This window comes from Borostomias antarcticus (genome assembly GCF_949987555.1).
Source record: "Borostomias antarcticus genome assembly, chromosome: 29".
Lineage (NCBI taxonomy): Eukaryota > Metazoa > Chordata > Actinopteri > Stomiiformes > Stomiidae > Borostomias > Borostomias antarcticus.
The window spans coordinates 4,344,376-4,363,690 of NC_140262.1; the positions used below are offsets into that span (position 1 = coordinate 4,344,376).

The window sequence follows — 19,315 nt, forward strand, 5'->3', positions numbered from 1 at the left end:
AAGTGCTCGAGCAGAGGAGAAAGAATGCCTCAACGTGACGTGTAAAGTGAGCTCAGCTAAAGAGCGTAGAAACCTATATTAGATGTGTGATCGAGTACTGCGAGCTTGGAGAGTTTCAAATTGAAGTTCCACTCACAGCTTGGGGCAGAAATGGTTCCTACATGCTTTTATCAGCTTCGCTGTCACTAATTATCTGCTTCAGGGCTCAGTTTGAACCGGGGTGATGGTTTCGTTTAAACTAGTGTTTTACACTTTATATTGGTCTTGTAAACTAGCCACTGGCCAGTAGAGTGGAATTAACATCAAGACACCAACTTGATCCTGATGGTGGCGGTTGTTAGTGGGTATAACAACCCTCCTAACAGGTGGGCCGGTTCTGGATAGGGTATGAAGATACTGTGAGCTTCCAGTCTCTTCACAGGGTCACTCAGGGCCACATCCTCTGTAAAGCGCATTGTGTTGCCTCTGTGTATGAAATGCGCTATACAAATAAAGTTTGATTCGATCCAACCATGGGGCTGTGTGCGAAATGTAACATTTCTCTGAAATTGCCATCAATGAGCGATTCACAAAAAGGTCTGAGTTGTGTGTGGACACCTCGTGTTTGGAGTGGACTCGAAATTACTTTGACTTCACTATGCTGCTTCTGAATGTATTGTATTTGGGTTTTATGTGATGCTTTTGAAAGGGACCCCATTGTTAGTTTTTTAACTTTATTTTACATGGAATATTCTATGTCATTTCCTTTATCTTGTTTTTAATGGGTAAATAAACAGCATTCGATACCACGTCAATGTTTGTAGTGCATTTCCGGCAACGTACAGTAGCCTGCAGCTCCAGATGTTTCTTCCCCTGGTATATCAAAATATAAAAATACATAAATGTGCGTTGCACTACTGAAGGACGCACGTGTGTGCAAGTTTCACTACTGTTCACCTTGATGACTCATCCTACCAGCTGAGAACAGTCTGGGATGGAAGGATGCTTTACATTTTCTTTGTCTACTGTATATCTGTACAGTACTGCACTCTGCATTTTAACCAGGGCATTTGGACAAATAACTTTATGAACCTTATAATCAAGGAAGCCTATATGTACACGCGTTTCAGGACTGTTGTCAAATTTCATTGTAATTTCAGACAAGGATGTACATGGGCGACAATAACCAACTTGAAAACACAATGTGGACATTAGTAAAAGAACGGGTATGTTATATGGTAATGAACTTGCTTTGCTCTGTTTGAAATAAAGGGAGTTCACAACCTAACTGCTTTGCGTCTCTAGACTCTGTCAATGCATTGCCATTATAGACATTTACACTCTTCCTTATTTGGTCATAGATTGTCAAACATGTTTAGACGCTAATCATACAAATGTGTCCAATTGTTATTGTATATTGGCAACCTAATTTGAAACAAAATAGTGAAGCAAGCCATCTGGCAAAAATGTAATAGAATGAGTTATCGTTGCACATGGACACTATAGTGTACATTATAAAACCCATTTATCTGTGTTATCAAGGTCTTCCTCCGTTGGGGTTTGGACTGATGTGGCACAGCAACTCTGGAAGAAAGACAAAACCCCATCATAAGAACATACCAATGTACATGGTGACTTAGATCTATAGATCCCTATAGATTTAATTTTTGAATATTTTATTTGCATAAATTATACAAATATCAATTATTATATATCAATTATTATAATATATATATAATATATAAATTATTCTTGTCAATGTAAGGCGTTATGGTAAAGTATGAAATACACATCAATGTCACAAAATTCGTGAAGCCAGCAGTCTACGTTTGTTTTAAGCAGTACTTCTTTCAACCAGCAGGTGGCATAAATGGCAAGTCAACGACTGTGTGGGCCTATTGCTCAATGGCTGTCTTTTAACGACCGCCCAGGGAACCGTTACTGATACAACGACTATAATGTCATAATGGCACATAAATGAGAGGTGAGGATAAGAGCTTCAGTACCTGTCGGAGCTCAAAGGATGTAGGCAGGGTGCAGAAAGTCTTTGGGGACGATGCCGATGGTGCCTTTCAGCTCCCCAACCCACCAGCCGTGGATGTTGTACTCCTGAAAAAACAGGACATTCTGTAAGCAGAGTGATTCTCCCGTGAAGTGTCTCAAAAATACAGGAGGAGTCCAAGTACAGCTTTCAGATCGGTTCATAAGAGTTGGACTATTGCCTCAGTCAAAATGGCATGTCTAACGACATCTGACGCCCTGTCTGGTTGCTCCCAGTGCATCCTCTTGTGATTTAGACATGCAAAAGCCATGATAATTTGATCACAACAGTTGGGCTCCAGCAGAGTCGATATCTGGCCAGAACCCGGGGGGGGGGGGGGGCAGGGTGGGGGGTATTAGGGTAGGAGCACAGCGGAGAAGGAGAGGCACCTGCTGCCCACATCCATTTAAGCCCTGAAGGAGTGGAGAAGGAGGCCACTCATCTCTCCGCTGGTCCATGGCCGATGGAGTGTGTGTGTGTGTGTGGACAGTCAATTTCTCTGCTCTATATTGCGAGGGAGAAGGAAGGCACACCCACCCACCCACAACATAACACACACACCCCCCCCGACACACACACACAGGGGACAGATTTACAGAGTACGGCAGTTATTGCCTTAGTTTTTACGACGGCTTATGATTTATTGAGAGGGAGTCTGTGGATGATACTGCTGGAGAGCGGACCTGACTCTGCCTGGTTTGCAGGGAGCCTCCCCAGCCGCCCGCCTGCCCGCCCGCCCGGACGAACGAGCCCTCCTCTGCGCTTCGTTCCTCTCCTCCAGACCTCTGACACGCCACTCCGGAAGAGTGAGGACCCGACCTGCTAATGAGCGCTGGCAGGCCAGGGAGGACGGATGTGGGCCGGATCGGAGCCACGGCGCCGATTACAACCGTGAAGTGTTCTCCGAGCACGTGTGGTTAGCTAAGATAAGCAGGTCATCCATCCGGCACTGTGGAACACACACTACATTACCGCTCCTCCTCTCCCAAGAACACAGAACTCTGCGGACCGATCGCCTTCTGAGCGTATGAGCGAGGAGAGTTAGAGAGCGTATGACCGAGGAGAGTTAGAGAGCGTATGACCGAGGAGAGTTAGAGAGCGTATGACCGAGGAGAGTTAGAGAGCGTATGACCGAGGAGAGTTAGAGAGCGTATGACCGAGGCATTTGGAGAGATGAAAGGTGGAAATGCTCCATATTTGCACTTGGCACCGAAGATGCGCTGAAACAGCTTTGTTGCAGAGCGCCGGGGTCTGGTATCAATCCAAAGGCGTGAACGAGGGGAGAGAGGGGGAGAGGGGGAGCAGCAGACGGACGAGTGAGCCTCGGAGAGAGTGAGTGAAACGTTTCCCCCTCCCTTGGGGGCATCGCAACGGAATTCCTCCAAACTCGGTGACGGAAAGTTTTATTGATCTCTACAGCCCATCTGTGAATCTCCAATTCTCCCCGAGAACGGGGTCCTTTTGATTATCAATGCCGCCATTTTAATATGACTGCTACATCACGGAGTGTGCCAATGGTAACGAGGCGGTCTGTTGAGCACGCAGAGTCCATCTTCCTCCTCGTACTGGGTTCATCCAAAGTACACCTGCTGCAAGAGGAATCTAATAACGGCATGAAGGCTGAATTCATTCAAATAACAAACCCATCTCCATCTCAATCTCCTCTCTCATGGTTTGTTTGTTCTTAAGTTTTAGTTGAATGTGTCAAATTTGTCCTTCTTTATTAACGATCTTTATATGAGACTGTGTCCATAAATATGCATATGGCAGGTGGGTTAGTGGAGTAATCTTTAGAATCTACAGTAGGGTAAAATGGACGTCGCAAATAACACTGAATGGTTGTCCTGGGGTTGAGGAAGCCACGCAGAGGTCAGGGGTGTCACTGCGGCCGCGGCCCGAACCCGGCTGGTACGCATCACCCAGTCGGGTCGGCGGCGTGCGGGCGGGAGGGTGGGGAACAGCGCCACGTGGTGGCGGTCGGCGCGCCGGCTCGTTGACCTCCCCGTGACTCCCTCCGCCGAAAGGGTGTGGGCGGGGCCCGGCGCGAGAGAGGGAGCCGGGGCCGGGTTGCCATGACAACACCTGCAGTATACCGGCGCGTATCGTTTATTTACCACTCAGGGGGCTGGCTAATGGCGGCGTCCTGATAGGACCATCGCTCATGTTTCGACTAGAGGACAGATTGACAAGCTAACGATGCCTGAAGAGGGAGAGGCGAGGCGGGGATGGAGGACGCGTAGTGGAGCAGGTGTACAGCCTCCTCATGCACCGAGCTGGGACACAGATAGCTTTACTCTTTTGTTCTCTGCATCAGCACCCTTTATGTTACAACATCAGATTTTACTAGTCTTCTTTCATTCAAGTATTTTTCTTTCTAAATCTGTCACACACAGAGGCACGCACACACACACACACACACACACGCGTGCACGGAAATGCATACAAACCAGGAGGAGCGCTAATAAGCCTGACACATGAAGCATCTTCTCTCGGCCACCAGCTGACTGAGGCAGGCCTTGGGCGTGATGGAGCACAGGAAGTCTCTCATTGCCCTGGCGCTGAACCCACCGCCTGGGTGTTACAATCTCCCCCTCCCTCCCTCCCTCCCTCCCTCCCTGCCTCCCTCCCTGCCTCCCTCCCTCCCTCCCTCCCTCCCTCCCTCCACCCAACCCCCCGCCCCCCACCCTCTTTCTCTCTATCCGACACCCTCTCTCTTCCACCCTCCTCCACACACACACACACACACACACACAGAGTCATCAGACACACACGGCAGGGCTGCACTTCTCCCTCCGCTAGTCACCCTAACAAAGAAGCATGGACACTTCTACCTCTCTGATCTGCTTAACCCTGAATCTAGTTACCCCATCCTGATCACACAGGTAGAGATCAGGAGGCGACGCTCTGGAAACGGATCAACAAAAACACATCAGGTTACAGAAAATACTTTTAGATCATTATGAATATGTCGTACACATAAAATCTTCTTAGCAATGTGAGTTTTGTTAATTTCAATGTCGAAAAGGTCATCGTTTTGAAAAGCGTCACAAACGCGAAATGATCAGAAAATATTATTTCTAAGACAACTTTTAATTAATCAAGGACACGGCGTCAGAGTGGAAAGATAAAGGGAGCACGAGAATGAGGTCCAAAACACAGAGGAGCAAATGCGATTTAAAAAAAGAAAAAAAAAAAAAAACTTTCTTGCTTTTAATGCCCACTTGGGATTACGGATGGGTCTTTAACTTAATAGCGATTTAAAGTGGATTTGTGTATGCCGCTGAGTGTGTGTAATGATGGCTGTTTACGCCGACCGCCATTTATAATAATTAAGCAGAATGGATCAGAGGGTTGCTAAGGCTCAATTCTGGGCTATTGGCTTGGGCTGAATAATGACCTACTGTAGTTGACCGGGAGATGACCGCAGCCTCCTGAATGACCCCGAACCCCAGACTCACCCCCTGCTACTTTGGGTGGTAAATAGGATGTCTTGCCTGTCTATAGCGTCTTGGTGTCTATGGCCACAAAGGCAGGCAGTCCTTAAATGGGTGTGAGACAGAGAAAGGCAGAGAGAGAAAGGGGGTGGGGGAGAGAGGGGAGGGGGGTGGCAGAGTTCACACAAAAGGATAAAGGGATCTCCCTTTTGTCTTTCTTGCTTGACTTTTCCCATCTAATTGTTTTGCTCCTTTCCCCGTTCTCTGGTCACATTCACATGGAGGGACCTGCCTTCGGGCTGAGGGCCAAATGGGCTTGTCATGGATTTCGGGGAGTTTAGGGATATGACCCTATGGAAAACAAAGGCGCAAGTCCTCGTGAATTTAACGCACATGGTACCGAGGCGTGTGCATGTACACGTCCAACAACGTAAATCTATGAGAATAAGACACACAGAACTGCATACAACAGTCTTTTCACAATATGACGTTTTAGATTGTCTAAACATTTTTTTTTGCCTGTTATAAATTTGAATGTAAATCATTCTATATCTACATAAAGCAAAGAGGCTGTTGATTTAGGGCAAAATCTAGTGTAAATCAGCCTTGGCGCGTGTGAGCTGTCATCTATGAGACATTCACAATGTCACTCAGTTACTCTGGGAGGTGGAACCACCGCCTGCTGCCACTAGGTGTCAGTGGTGTCCATGTTCTCTTTGGCCCCAACCAGAGATTCTACCACTGAGGGGGCCTGAATTGAACAGCGCTGTCTGAAGTTGTGTGACTTGTGACTGCCTACCACAGTATTGGTCGACTCTCTGAGGCGCGACTCCTGGTTGGACAACAGAGAGAGAGAGAGTGAGCGAGGGGGAGAGAGAGAGAGAGAGAGAGGGGAGGGAGGGGAGAGGGAGAGAGAGTGTGTGTGAGAGAGAGAGGAGAATAGAGATAGCACTGGCTGCTAGAGTTTAAAGGACCCGGGATGAGTTTACATCGTAAATCTCTCCCCACTCCATCCCACAGTTATACATGAGTGCCTCTGGGAGTACAGGAATGTGGCAGCTGACCTGTACGGCCGTGTCTTTTGATTCGGGGGACATAAATTAAGAGCCCTGGAATGCAGGACAATCCTATGAATCAGCCGGGAACATGAGAGAATAAATGCAGATGTTAGGCGGACAGACATCACAATAAATGGCAAACATTTACAATAATAAAATAAAAAATAAAAAAAATAAAATGGATGGAGAGCCAAAAAAACTTGATTGTTGCAACACGGATAAAGAGGCCACAAAAATATATAAATACATATTTGCCATTTTACAATGTAAGTGATAAAAAGCACTCAGGAAAGGAATGCCAGTTCAAAGGTAAAAGGTCCAGGGTGGATTTTGCTGTGTGTTTTGGTGTATATCACGGCACTGAGCACCAGGGAGTTCAACGCAGAGCAAGTTCAGCGTCAGTCAAGCTGGCAGCTCTCGTTCAGTTAAACTAATGGAATGAACATTAGTTGTGAGGTTCCTAATTTATTTACTTTGCCCATGTTATACACACACACAGGCATGCGTGCAAGCAAGCATGCATGCGTACACACTTGTGCACACAGGCCCGCCAACACACACACACACACACACACACACACTCTCTCGCTCTCGCTTTCACTCACACACACACACACAAACACACACACACACACACACAAATATACCCCCCCCCCTTAAAAAAAACACAAGTACTGTAAAAATGCCTCACTTTACAGTAATAGGAGATCAATAATGATGGATGGGGGTCTTTTCTATAATCGTCATGTTCTACTCAGTTCACAGCCATACGACACCGCGCCTGTGGCCTTCCCACTCCGAGACCTCGCCACTCAATCAAACCAGAGCTTAAAAATAACAGTTTGTTAGCACCATTGATTTAACACTTAGAGCGCGTCCTTATTACCTTGTAATTATGGACAGTGTTGACACCCGGCGCGTACGACCACTCCTGCCGTCCTCCCGCTGGAGAATTTACGAGCCTTTGTTTTATGGCGACCATTTTATGTGTTCCCCTGTTAGAGACGGGCTTGAGTTCCAGCCAAGGGCCTGTATTTCATTCTCCGAGGTCAGGGATCCCCGGAATCCCCCGTAAAACCAAATCGCTCGCGGCACTCTCTCTCTCACACACACACACACACACACACACACACACACACACACACACACACACACACACAAAAGGGACCGCGGGGGATACCCTCCCAAAAGGATCTTGGTAATAAACATGTGATTATGCTGTATAATCCTGGTACTAAACATGTGATTATGCTGTATAATCCTAATGTCGTCGTTCATGAAGGGAACGTGATCCCATTACAACTTTAAATGGGTTACGGGTGGACTCGTGTCATGACTAAACCAAACACTTGGATTCAAATTCTGTCAGAGATGCACCTCCACATAAATTTCAACGGGGCACTCACTCTGAATCCATTAAAGGGACGGTTAAAAAAAACACCCTGTTGTAGGCGAGTCCGTCATCATGTTATGACATGGGGGTATACGGCTGGACAGACCAAGAGTAATCCGTCTTTGAGGTTGTACGCCAGAATAGAATAGAACACAAGTTTAAGGTTCATGTAACTGTGGGAAATGTATCTTTTTGTAGAACAACAGCTACATCCAGCCTGCTGAGCCATGTGCTTTGAAAGGCACCAGAAACAGGTAACCCGACGCCTACAGTGAAACACAATCTCTCTCAGACATGGAGGCCTCTGAGCCCCGAGTCTGCTGGTAACATCCCTGATACAAACAACCTTGGCTTTAGAGTAGGATGGCTTCATTATCCTGGAATGAAAAATGTAAGGGTTTGTTTTGACAGTCCCCCCCAATGAACCGGCACCCAGATAATTTATCTGATGATGCAGAGGATAGCGTGCAGCTCGTCAAAAGGCAATCATCTCTAAAGAACGCAGTGCACCTGTCTCAGATTTGGTGGTACAAATAAAGGACAGGTTTGGAATTTAGCATTATAAGCCATGTTAAAAGGTTATTTACGATCATATACAACGGCCGATATCCAAGTTTTGTCAAATGGTGCACTCTCGAGATATAACCCATCGCCGCTAACACACTCAATGGATTTCTAGGTGCAAAATCCCTCAAAAACACCATAAACTCTTGTTTTCAAAGACAGTAAACTCACCGAGTGGTTACTGGTGTCTGTTGATGCTCTGGCAAGAAAATCGCCACAAAGCTTCTGATCAGGTTTTATTTATCATTTAGCATAGAACTATTTTCACTCACAGTACATACTGTACGTTTGTAAACTTCCACTTGAACCTTGGGAGGTCTTGACTGAAGCTACCATAGAAGAAGAGGCGCTTCCGGGTCACAGGTCTACGTCACACAACAACAAGTCGAGAAGCCTTGGATTGCTTTACAGCTTTTGATAGTGTTAGGTTAGGTAGAAGTGTTTGTTGATCAAAACAAATATGGGACGTGGATGAATCTAAACATCTCTGGCTTTGTTGTCAATACAAATCAATGGATACAATATGATCAATAAAACCTGATCGGAAGAAAGCATACTTTAGTTAGAGTTTATGGTGTTTTTGAGGGATTTCGTCTATGCACCTATGGATCCATTGAGTGTGTTAGCGGCAGTGTTGGGCTCGTTACTCAAAAAATGTAATATATTACTTATTACTCATTACCCTTTTTAAAAGTAATATCGTTACTTTACTTATTACTCCCAGCCAAAAGTAACTAGTTACTTATGTAATATATTACTTTCCATATTGACTACCTTTTGCAGCGTGCTCATCACGGTCCGGTTCTCTTTCCACCAACTTCATGTTGCTGTGTTGGCGTAGCAAATGTTTCAGGAGATTTGAGGTGGTGTTTCTGGCACAAGAAAGAGTCTTAGTAGAACTTACACACAGTTTACACTTGACAACATTCTTGTTGTCTTTCAGTTCCAGGAAATCGAAATAGTGTGCGTATTTCCAGCCATGGAATGTTAACGTCGTCATGTTCAAATAGCTACGCTCGCTCGCTGCTTGCCTGGTAATGTGACGGGACGGTCTAGTCTAGTCTGGTCTGGTCTGGTCTGGTCTAGTCTAGTCTAGTCTAGTCTAGTCTAGTCTAGTCTAGTCTAGTCTAGTCTGGTCTGGTCTGGTCTGGTCTAGTCTGGACTGGTGTGATGTCTCGCTGCTTGCCTGGTAATGTGACGGGACGTGATATGAGCGGAACGTTCTTCAATCTGAAATCAAAACTTTATTTCACCCTTTGTAAAACGAAAATAAATAAACAGAGCAGGCCTATGACAAAAGTAATGCAGTAGCGAGCTTTCTGGGGGCAAGTAACTGTAATATTATTACTGAAATGTGATTAGTAACTCGCTACACCCCTCGTTACTGGAAAAAGTAATATTATTACTGTAGCGCGTTACTAGTAACGCGTTACTGCCCAACACTGGTTAGCGGCGACGGGCTATATCTCAAGAGTGCACCATTTGATGAAACTTTGACATCGTCCGTTGTATATAATCGTAAATAACCTTTTAACATGGCTTATAATGCTAAATTCCGAACCTGTCCTTAAAGTCGCACAGAAATGAAAAAAGCATTCTGTCCCATTTTGGTTCACATAATTGGTCATAGTGTTTATCTATTCAACGATGTATGCCCCAAAAAAATACAAAATTCTACTTTTGTTGTAATCTTATATCAAAGTATATAACTTCTTACTTCCTGGAAGTACGGTAGGTCACGTGCAATTACAACAACAGGTACCTTAGATTTTAGGCCAATAATCTCACGACATCCACCCATCAATCAACGCTATCCTTCTATCGACAAAGACATAGTCTGTCTAAAGTTCTTAAAACCCGTCCACTTGTCAATGTTCCAATCAAATTCCTCTAAACATTATGTCCCACCCTCAAAGCTTGTTTGCGTCAGAAATACATCAAACTACGGAAGTTAGATGATCTCAAACGTCCGTTTCAGTGCGACTTTAAACAGATTACATTCTAACAGTATGATGATTGTAAATCAGGCGGAATACACTGTAGTGGAACCATGAGACCATCCACCAATAGCATCAATCTCTGAACAAGCTAGGCATCAAGCTAAGATCGCATAGTCGTAGCTCTTCCCAAATTACAGCACATTGATTTCCAGTAGGGCGCCTTTAACAAGTAGATACTCTGCGTGTTCCTACACGACGGCGGCCATAAAGCACGGGGGGGGGACAGACTGAGGGAAAAGAGCTGAGGTGCGCGGCGCTTCACCTGCAGCTTATGTTAAACACAAAACGGGTTCATGCATGGCTGCTCGCTCAATTAACCCCCATGACACAGGCTCAGTAATGAACAACAACTCCATTACTGGGCTACCGATGCCAATTCCACTCTAGCGGCCGCCAAGGAATAGATTACGATTAGTGCTGATGTTTCAGTGTATCAGAACAGAGGTGATGGAAGGGGCATTCTATGTGGGGACCCGATCGGTGTGTGGGGAAGTGGATATCAGCGATGTTGTTGTGGTTGTTGCTCTTGTTATTGCTGACCTTACTGATGATGGAGATGAGATCCCCTCTCTGGAATGCCAGTTCGTCTGGCTCGTCCGCCTCACAATCCCACAAGCCCTGGTAATAATTAGCATAATCCGTGGACCCTGGCGGGGAAGAACACGCGAAACGGTCACCTTCACGCTCGGTTTGATAACGGCTCAAAACTAAACCAGGATACATTTCACAGACAACACCTCTTGGGTTTTTGGTCTTATATGGTCGTACATGGTCTTACTGTATATGAATGTGTGTGGGTGAATGTGTGTGGGCGAATGTGTGTGTGTGTGTGTGTGTGTGTGTGTGTGTGTGTGAGTACAATGAGTGTGGTGCAGACCTGATTTCGTGCTCCTCTCACTGGACTCGTCAACAGCCTCTGCAAAGTCATCGTCTGGAACATGCAAGGAAAATATAAACACAGAAATTCAATACTTTTCTAAAAAATTAAAATTAAAAAGAACACAATTTTTCTTTAATGTGCAATCAGTGTAGCACTAAAGAGTAGGACCGAACCATTCTGAACCAGAGACTTCTAGACTCTAATTAGGCTCTTCCGGCACATTCCGAATCATCTGTAGTGGTCGTTACTCACACCCAAAGAAAAGGGACTGTCCCCAAATCTCCCTAGGCATATGGAGGTAAACGTGACTTTGATTACGGGGTGTGGCACCTTGGTGGTCTGAGAGGTGACAGCGATAGCCCAGTGATAGCCCAGCTCCATGTCTCCCACATCCATCCTCACGCTGTCAGCCACCTCCCAGCAACCCTATCCACCCTCCAGACCAACCTGCCCTCTGCTTCCAGTAAAGAGCGGGGGAAAGGGCGCGCACACACACACACACACACACACACACACACACACACACACACGTGCGCACACACACATATACAGTACACACACAAGCACGCATGCACACACATATACCGTACATGCGCACACACACACGCACACACATATACACATGCGCACACACACGCACACAGACGCACACACAGAGTTGCAGATGAAAGCGAAACTCGCATCTCTTGTCTAAAATATCTTTCGGTGCAGATTTGAGAGAGCCTTGAAAATCAAGACACTAACTAACTAAGGAAGAAGAAAAAAATAATCTTGTTTATAAACAATCTAAACATCCGTTCGGCAGTGTTAAAGTGTTAAAGAGAACATCATCGTTCAGATGTGAAGCCTGTGTTATGGCCCAGTGGTTTTTATATCAATGTGATTTAATTTTCAACCCAGCGAAATCGCTCATCAGCCCCACGCTGCCTCTGTGACGAAGCCTCATTAGGCTCCTCTCAAAAACAATGGAGAAACTTTTCCAGCTGGAAAATGGTTATTTTCAATCATTTTTTTCCTCAGTATTTGTTACAACGTTACATAGAAACAAGTGTTCCAGACCACAGACAGTCTGTGAACGCACACATACATGCGCATAATATCGCCGTCCTCTACAGATACGTTCCCCCCATTAAACGAATTAATGATAACTGTTCGACGTAGAGACTGATATTGTAACATAGTCAATGTTCAATATCCAGCGACCGTGCCTCGCAGATCTGAGAGCCAGCAAAGTGGGCCAGGGTGATTGATAGGTGATAGTGTGAGAAAGTGAAAAAAGGAGACCGTCATTCGATACACCATCTGTGGTCAGGGTCTCTACCCCTTCCCAGATGGCTGTGAATGGTGCAACGACAGTTTGAAGACTAATTTCCCTCTGCCCAATGATTTCGCCAAAGGTAATGCACTCACTAAGGGAAACAGAATCTTGATGTATCTTTTTTAATAGATGGGGTGAGGGACGACGCCCCTGAGAGAGAGAAGTCATCCGTTTTTTCGTCCTTCTCCGGGGCCCTTCAGCCACCTCCCCCAGCGGGACGCTCCTCATCCTCTGTGACGGCGACCTCGGCTCGGACGCGCCGCTCTCGCAAGATACCTTCTCACCATTTTGTTTTTCTTAGCAGCAGCGGAGGTCAACAGATGCATTTCCGCTGACCATTCCTGCTGCTAAGTAAATTTTAAAAATATTAAGAAAAATATATGTGAATGAGGGTCCTTCCTCTCTCACTGCATGCTTTCTGAACCCTAAAAACTTCTCTGGGTCCACAAACTATTGAGTTGAGCCATTTCTTAATCCTACTCTCACTAAGATAGCATCATTTATAATGGGTCCTTACTAGAATCAGTTTGACCAGTTTTACAGTGATAGTGATGCATCTGGAAGCACTACTATCACTGTCGGTGATATCTCCAAGGTGTTACGAAAATCCCCAAGCGCTTGCGCGTGTGTGTCTGTGCATGTGTGTGTGTGAGTGTGTGTGTGTGTGCATGCGTGCGTGTCTGTGTGACACAGAGAGAGAGAGATCATACCCGGGAGCACCTCGTAGATCTCGTCCTCGTCCTCCTCCTGCTCCTCCTCCTCCTCCCCCTCCCGTCCCACGTGTCTGCTCCCCAGCTCCTCCCGGAGGTGGGCTGTCCTGGCCTTGGCCACCACCAGGGCGGGGGCGGCCCGCGGCTGAGACCCCGTCAGCCCCTCGATGTCATCGTAGGTCTCCTCCTCCTCTTCCTCCTCTTCCTCCTCCTCGTCGTCAAAGGGGATGAAGTTGGAGCTCAGGTCTGCAAACGGACACGGGCGCAGTCGGCTGGGATATTCAAAAACTAGAACGTGGCACGGCTGCTAATGAGGCAGAGAGAACTACAACTCAAACATGTACGTCCACAGACGGTAAAGAGGCCGATATATCTTCCTGTTCAGTAGTAAAGGGATGAAACGACAAATGGTGGGGTGTGTGTTACTTCCCGCAAAGCAGTGGGCCGGCTGGAGCCCATTTTAGAGCAGGCTGGGCAGCCCAGATCTCTCAGATGGAGGAGAGGCCTGATTGCAGGCGACTGGCCACTGCAACACAGGGTATCGGGTCCTGCTGTGATACACCAGACGCCCGGCAGAAATCAATGTCGCTAGAGGATAACCAGAACGTCCACCAATCAATTTCCCGTAAGGTGGAAATCGGTAGGGGGAGGGGGGGTGGGGGGGGGGATCGGGGGGAGGGGCGGCACGCGTGACACGGACGGTTTGTGACGTGGCGAGATGAGGAGGTTCGGGATGCGCCCGGATTGGCTGTTCTGGAGATGGATACGTTTTGTCTGAATCCGAGGGGGTAAAAGATGGATGCTTCTTTTTTCCTTTTGAGCCTCTCCAGGCCAAAAAAGCAGTATTAAAAAAGGGTGAACAAATGTGGAAGCAGTTCAACGCGGTGTGACTGTGAAAACAGTGGGGGGGACGGGGACGTAATGACTCACCTTTGAGGACAAAATTGATCTGGTCCACCCATTCTCTGGCCTCCCGGGGACTGCTGGCAGTGAACTGGAGAGGATGAACAGTTTGACAGACTGAAAGTCACACAGGGTGAAGGGGCTGGTGCGCTCTCCGAGACAACTGCGGTCTTGAGGGAAGCGAGTAGCGCTGATGATGAAGGTTTGGCTGCCGTCTTCCCCACCTGGAAGGTGCGTCTGCCCGGGGCGCTGAGCTCGAAGCAACCGTTCTTCTTGGAGTCCTTGCGCAGGTTGGGGACCAGCTCGGCGCGGTAGCCGTTGATATAGAACGAGCCCTTCTGCTGTTTATCTGAAATGAAGGATGTTGTTAATTAACTCCTTCTTAATCAATGCGGTAATCGTCCGAATGTTAAGCGGAGGGGGTTCGGACGAACCTTTTTCGCTGCCAAAGTAGTAGAATATTGTGTTATTGAGGACACACCATCGCTTTTGCCACTCTAGGCTAAAGAAGCTGTGATCTGAACAGGAGGAACGCCATGAGAAAAACTCGTGAGATGAAAGCAACACACGATAGCAGCTCGACATTCCAGCGCAGATACAGTACCTCGACGCTTCTTCTCCAAGTAGCCTTGTTTCAAGATGTTACCGAGATCCTGAGCTGCGATTAAGGGTATGTCCTCAAAGTCTGTGGGAGAAAAACAAAGAGAACTCTTAAGATTTGAGACCTACTGTATGATACAGTAGTCGGGATAATCGCACTCCTAAATGGTAAATGGACTGCACTTATATAGCGCTTTTATCCAAAGTGCTTTACAATGGCCTCTCATTCACCCATTCACACAAACATTCACACACCAATGGTGGCAGCTGCCATGCAAGGTGCTAGCCTGCTCATTGGTACGTCGATGTACCTACACATAGCACACACAGCACAATATACCACCTCAGCTAGCGCTTTGTGAAACTGAGATCAATACATTTTCTGTAGTGTTTGTTGCCTCTGTGCTGCACATAATCACTGCAGTATTATGCATTGACTTCCACCGCAGTAGGACTTATGGGCCTCCATAAGTCAGCTGCAGATGCATTATGGGGCCGCCACGGTGATTCACCTCTGACAGTGTGCTCGCTAACAATCCTCGAATAGCGAAAAATATGTCTTGGTTCTGACCACTTCCCAATTCATCCATCATCAGTCCTCCTCTACCTAACAAGAGAAACACAGCATGAGGGAACAGGTGGCCCCATTGTTTGGGTAACCACGGCCATTTTACGACCTATTTCCACTAGTCGTGACCTTTCTACAGACTACTGATGACAGGGGAGGAGGCCTGGAATCTGTCCTCTTTCAACTAGGCCGGCCTTCCAGTTAACAAAACCAAACGCAATAGTGCTACAAGTCTCCCACAAAGGATACAAGTCCCAACATTAGGCTGCTATCAGCTTCTTTTCTAACTGGTATGAACACACAATGTGGAGGAGGACTGAGTTCGAAACTAAACTATAATGACTCAGGTCAGTACCAAAATGGCTGCCGAGATCTTTTCTGCAGCTACTTCAGAGGGGATTTTCCCGAACAGAAGTTTCATTGTCGAATGAATCTGATTTGGAGAGGGGGCGCGAGACATGATAAGTTATGTAAACCTCCAGCGGAACAGCCCAGAGATTCATGGTTTGAGTGCGAGTGTGTGATCTGATAACCCTGCCGCTGCTGTAGCTGGCGGACTCATCTGACGGATGAGGTGGTCATGTAAGAGCACAGCCCCAGACACCTCACGGCACTAACACACTCACATATCACCGCGCCGCGCTGGACGGACGGACTGCTGACTGCTATAAATATGGCCGTGCTGAGGACTGTTTTGTCAAAGGGAAACTGATTCAGTTCATCATAACAAACACCAGTCATTATGCTTCCTCACCTCATCCATCCTGCCTTCTGTTCATTTTTCTACCCCTGTTAATCCCATAATCCGTCTACCTCCTTTGCTCTTCATTTATCTAAAAAGGTCAAACCCAGTTAATAGTTTAGGGGATAGCTCTAACATCAACACAAGAACGGTCCGATACACTGAATTCAGTTGCATCAGTTGGGAATATATCAGTGATTTGAGCACTGATCTTGAGGCAAGTTTCTCTAACAAACGATACAAAACGTCCATATATTTCATGTTTTTTTTTCCCGCAGGGTAGCAGCATAACCTAGAGGTTCGTACGGATACACCAATCCCATCACTCTCCTGGCCCCGTCCTCCCACCCATTCTGATTGGTCAAGAGCAAGCAATATCTATTATCAAGTAATTTAACATATTTTCCCCTCTTTAACACCATCATAACATTCAATTATATTCATTAAAATGTATATAATTACAGTGTAAAATCTTAATATCTTGATGTTGGGGTTCTTCCCCCAGTCCAGACGCAGAGAGAAGCACGGAGGTATTGAATTACTGCCTCATCAAGCGCAGACAGCCGAGGTTTTTCTTCATACAAATCATAAATTGTATTATCAATTATTCATGTTAATACAGCAGCTTCATTTTTAATTAGCGTCGTCCACAGCATTCATATTGACATTAATTTGATGATAATATACCGACTGTTTAACATGATTTATCCACCTTTTAGCTAGGTGACGGTACAGACAGGGAAAAGAGTGAGAAGGGCTTTCAAAAATCCAAACAAGTGTTTGGCAAAATGAAATATGCTCTGACTATAACTGGCCATTCAAACTATAACTGGCCATTCAAACAACGATGAACAATTTCTTATAAAATTAGCAAAAGGTTTGATGAGTTCTACCACCTTGGACTGGATGACATTAACCAATAGGTATTGAGCAGATCTCTTCTTCTGCGATTCTGTTCCACATTCTATTAACCCTACATAAATGTAGCCTCCCGTGTATGACGCCATCTGACCTGCTCTATACCACGGTGATGTACGGTGTGTGTGTATCTGTGTAATGTGCGCTGCTGAGCTGCGTCTCCATGGCCTTGCTCCCTCATTTGGCAACGCACACTCTCTCAGCATGGTAGCATAAGCCCAGCAGTACATCCCGCAAGAAAAGCTAGATTTATGCCATTATGACCAGAGGGAGTTAATGTATTCTCTCATTAAAACCCACTTTAGTTTGTCTGAAAGTTAATCAGAGACTGGGCCGATGGTGAATCAAGATGAAAGGGAAATGGTGGTCGGGACGACTAATGTGCCAGATTGAACCTCTACTCCTATAACGCAGCAGAGGTGATAAAACACAAAATGCCAAAGGAGCATGGCCGAGAAGAGCAGGTAAACATTTTAAAATGGTGAATGTCCGCCATTTCAATCAAGCCGAGAAAGCGTCCAAACGGTCTTGTCTCCCTATTCGGCAAAACCGCATGTGGTGTTAGAAACAAGCATCAATCTCATATTCTGTTAGAAAGGATTGAGATTGAGCTGTTTTTTCTGTCGGGATACACTACAGGTGCGCATGATCGTGCACATCTCCACAGGTAAAGGCTGGAACGCTAAACCTCCTACTTCTCTGAGGCATAGTCCTTGAGCGTAGAGTAGATGGGGCCTTTGAGTGTGCAGTCGGCTGGGAGATGTACTGCATTGAACGCTGCATGCGCTGAGGGGGGCGGGGGGGGGGGGGGGGCAAGCCCTGACCTCCGCATGAACCCTGGCAATGAGGTGAAACAGGAGGCAGAGGGGCTCCCCCCCGGCCTGGGGGGCTACCCGGAGGAGGAGTGCTGATGTGGGAGACGGAGCGAGTGTGACTGCAATTCTCTCTCCCGTGCCGTCCTTGATTAGGAAAAAAGACCCACTCAGGGCGGCCTTGCCCACCCAGCCCTCCATCTACCCACAGCCGGGGCTAAATTGATGCATTTTTCCTCATTACGGCATAGGAGGCTCTCCCTTTCTGAGCATCCGTCCACGGGCTGCCGTCGGGGGGGGAGAGGCGGGAGACAGAGGGGCTCTGGGGTGAAGGACTGGAGGACGCCCCTGCTCTCTACCCCACCCAGTGATTTGATTAGGATCTCACTCATCGATACATACAGCATATAGGATCTCGTAATGCACGCGCCCCGGCAAGAGCGTACATTATATTAGGGTGCATGGGAGTGCAGGTCCGCGTCCATTATTATTTAATGAGAACAGAATTTATGTTGTGTTTTGGTACAGAGATGTCAACGGGAGGTCAAATAACAAAGGTTGGTCTCTGCATGGGGGCTGACCAGGCAGGGTGTTTTCGGGGGGTAGACCGGCTGCTGTTCGGCGCCTCCGCGGCGGAGAATATGTCAACTCATGCCAGGCTCCGCTACGAATACCTCCACACGACTGTTCAGGGCCTGAGGAGGACATTTACCACTACGTAGCGTTAGTGTCCCCCTGGACAGCCATAAGGGGCGACTACAGCGCCCGAAATTTCCCTCTTGTAGATTTACAGCCACTATTGAAATGCTTAACTGCATATACAATGATCCTCTGATCACTGGGGACGGTTTGCAGCTGCATCGCCGGCATAAGGAAGAAACCATAGATGGAATACAAATACCAGCCATGGAGAAGCAGGACCCACAGGAGGGCCAGTCTGGGGCGGGGACAACTAATGTCATGAGTGAGGATGTCCAAGGCCAGTTCAAGTGGTGATATTTAGCATTGAGTTGGGGCAAAATATCAAGAAATTGATTCAGGAGCAGTTTACTAATTTTACATGAGTCATAGGAGGCACAAATATTGTTCTGGGATCTAAAAATTATATATATATATATATATATATATAATTGATATGTGAGGGAAAAGTTTATTCTAGTTTATAGCGTGTGATGTACAAACATTTAAACACAGATTATATTAATAATGGTTCTCTATAACAGGGCTATCATTTAGGTGTAAGATAACTATGCATATTTTTTCACAATGTATTGAACAATTGATGCTCTATCTAATAATTATGCACTAATGCTTTACACATAATGTTCTTGTTTCTTGGTTTTCAATGATTACCAAAATACAAAAAAGCAGTTCAGTTTCATTATATGTTAGTTA

At 46.4% G+C, this 19,315-nt stretch overlaps 1 protein-coding gene across 1 annotated transcript in view; it reads right to left on the reverse strand.

The window, feature by feature from the left end:
• Nucleotides 1-1,465: 1,465 nt before the first annotated feature.
• Nucleotides 1,466-19,315, reverse strand: part of skap1 (src kinase associated phosphoprotein 1) — a gene marked incomplete at its 5' end in the record, with an annotated part of 24,942 nt that continues 7,092 nt past the window's right edge. Inside the window, 9 exons of the mRNA XM_084459874.1 lie at nucleotides 1,466-1,563; nucleotides 1,986-2,088; nucleotides 11,010-11,116; nucleotides 11,347-11,400; nucleotides 13,378-13,623; nucleotides 14,308-14,371; nucleotides 14,505-14,629; nucleotides 14,715-14,798; nucleotides 14,885-14,965. Of these exons, the coding sequence (XP_084316000.1) occupies nucleotides 1,996-2,088; nucleotides 11,010-11,116; nucleotides 11,347-11,400; nucleotides 13,378-13,623; nucleotides 14,308-14,371; nucleotides 14,505-14,629; nucleotides 14,715-14,798; nucleotides 14,885-14,965 (854 nt within the window). The 3' untranslated portion in view covers nucleotides 1,466-1,563; nucleotides 1,986-1,995. The remainder of the gene's footprint in view (nucleotides 1,564-1,985; nucleotides 2,089-11,009; nucleotides 11,117-11,346; nucleotides 11,401-13,377; nucleotides 13,624-14,307; nucleotides 14,372-14,504; nucleotides 14,630-14,714; nucleotides 14,799-14,884; nucleotides 14,966-19,315) is intronic.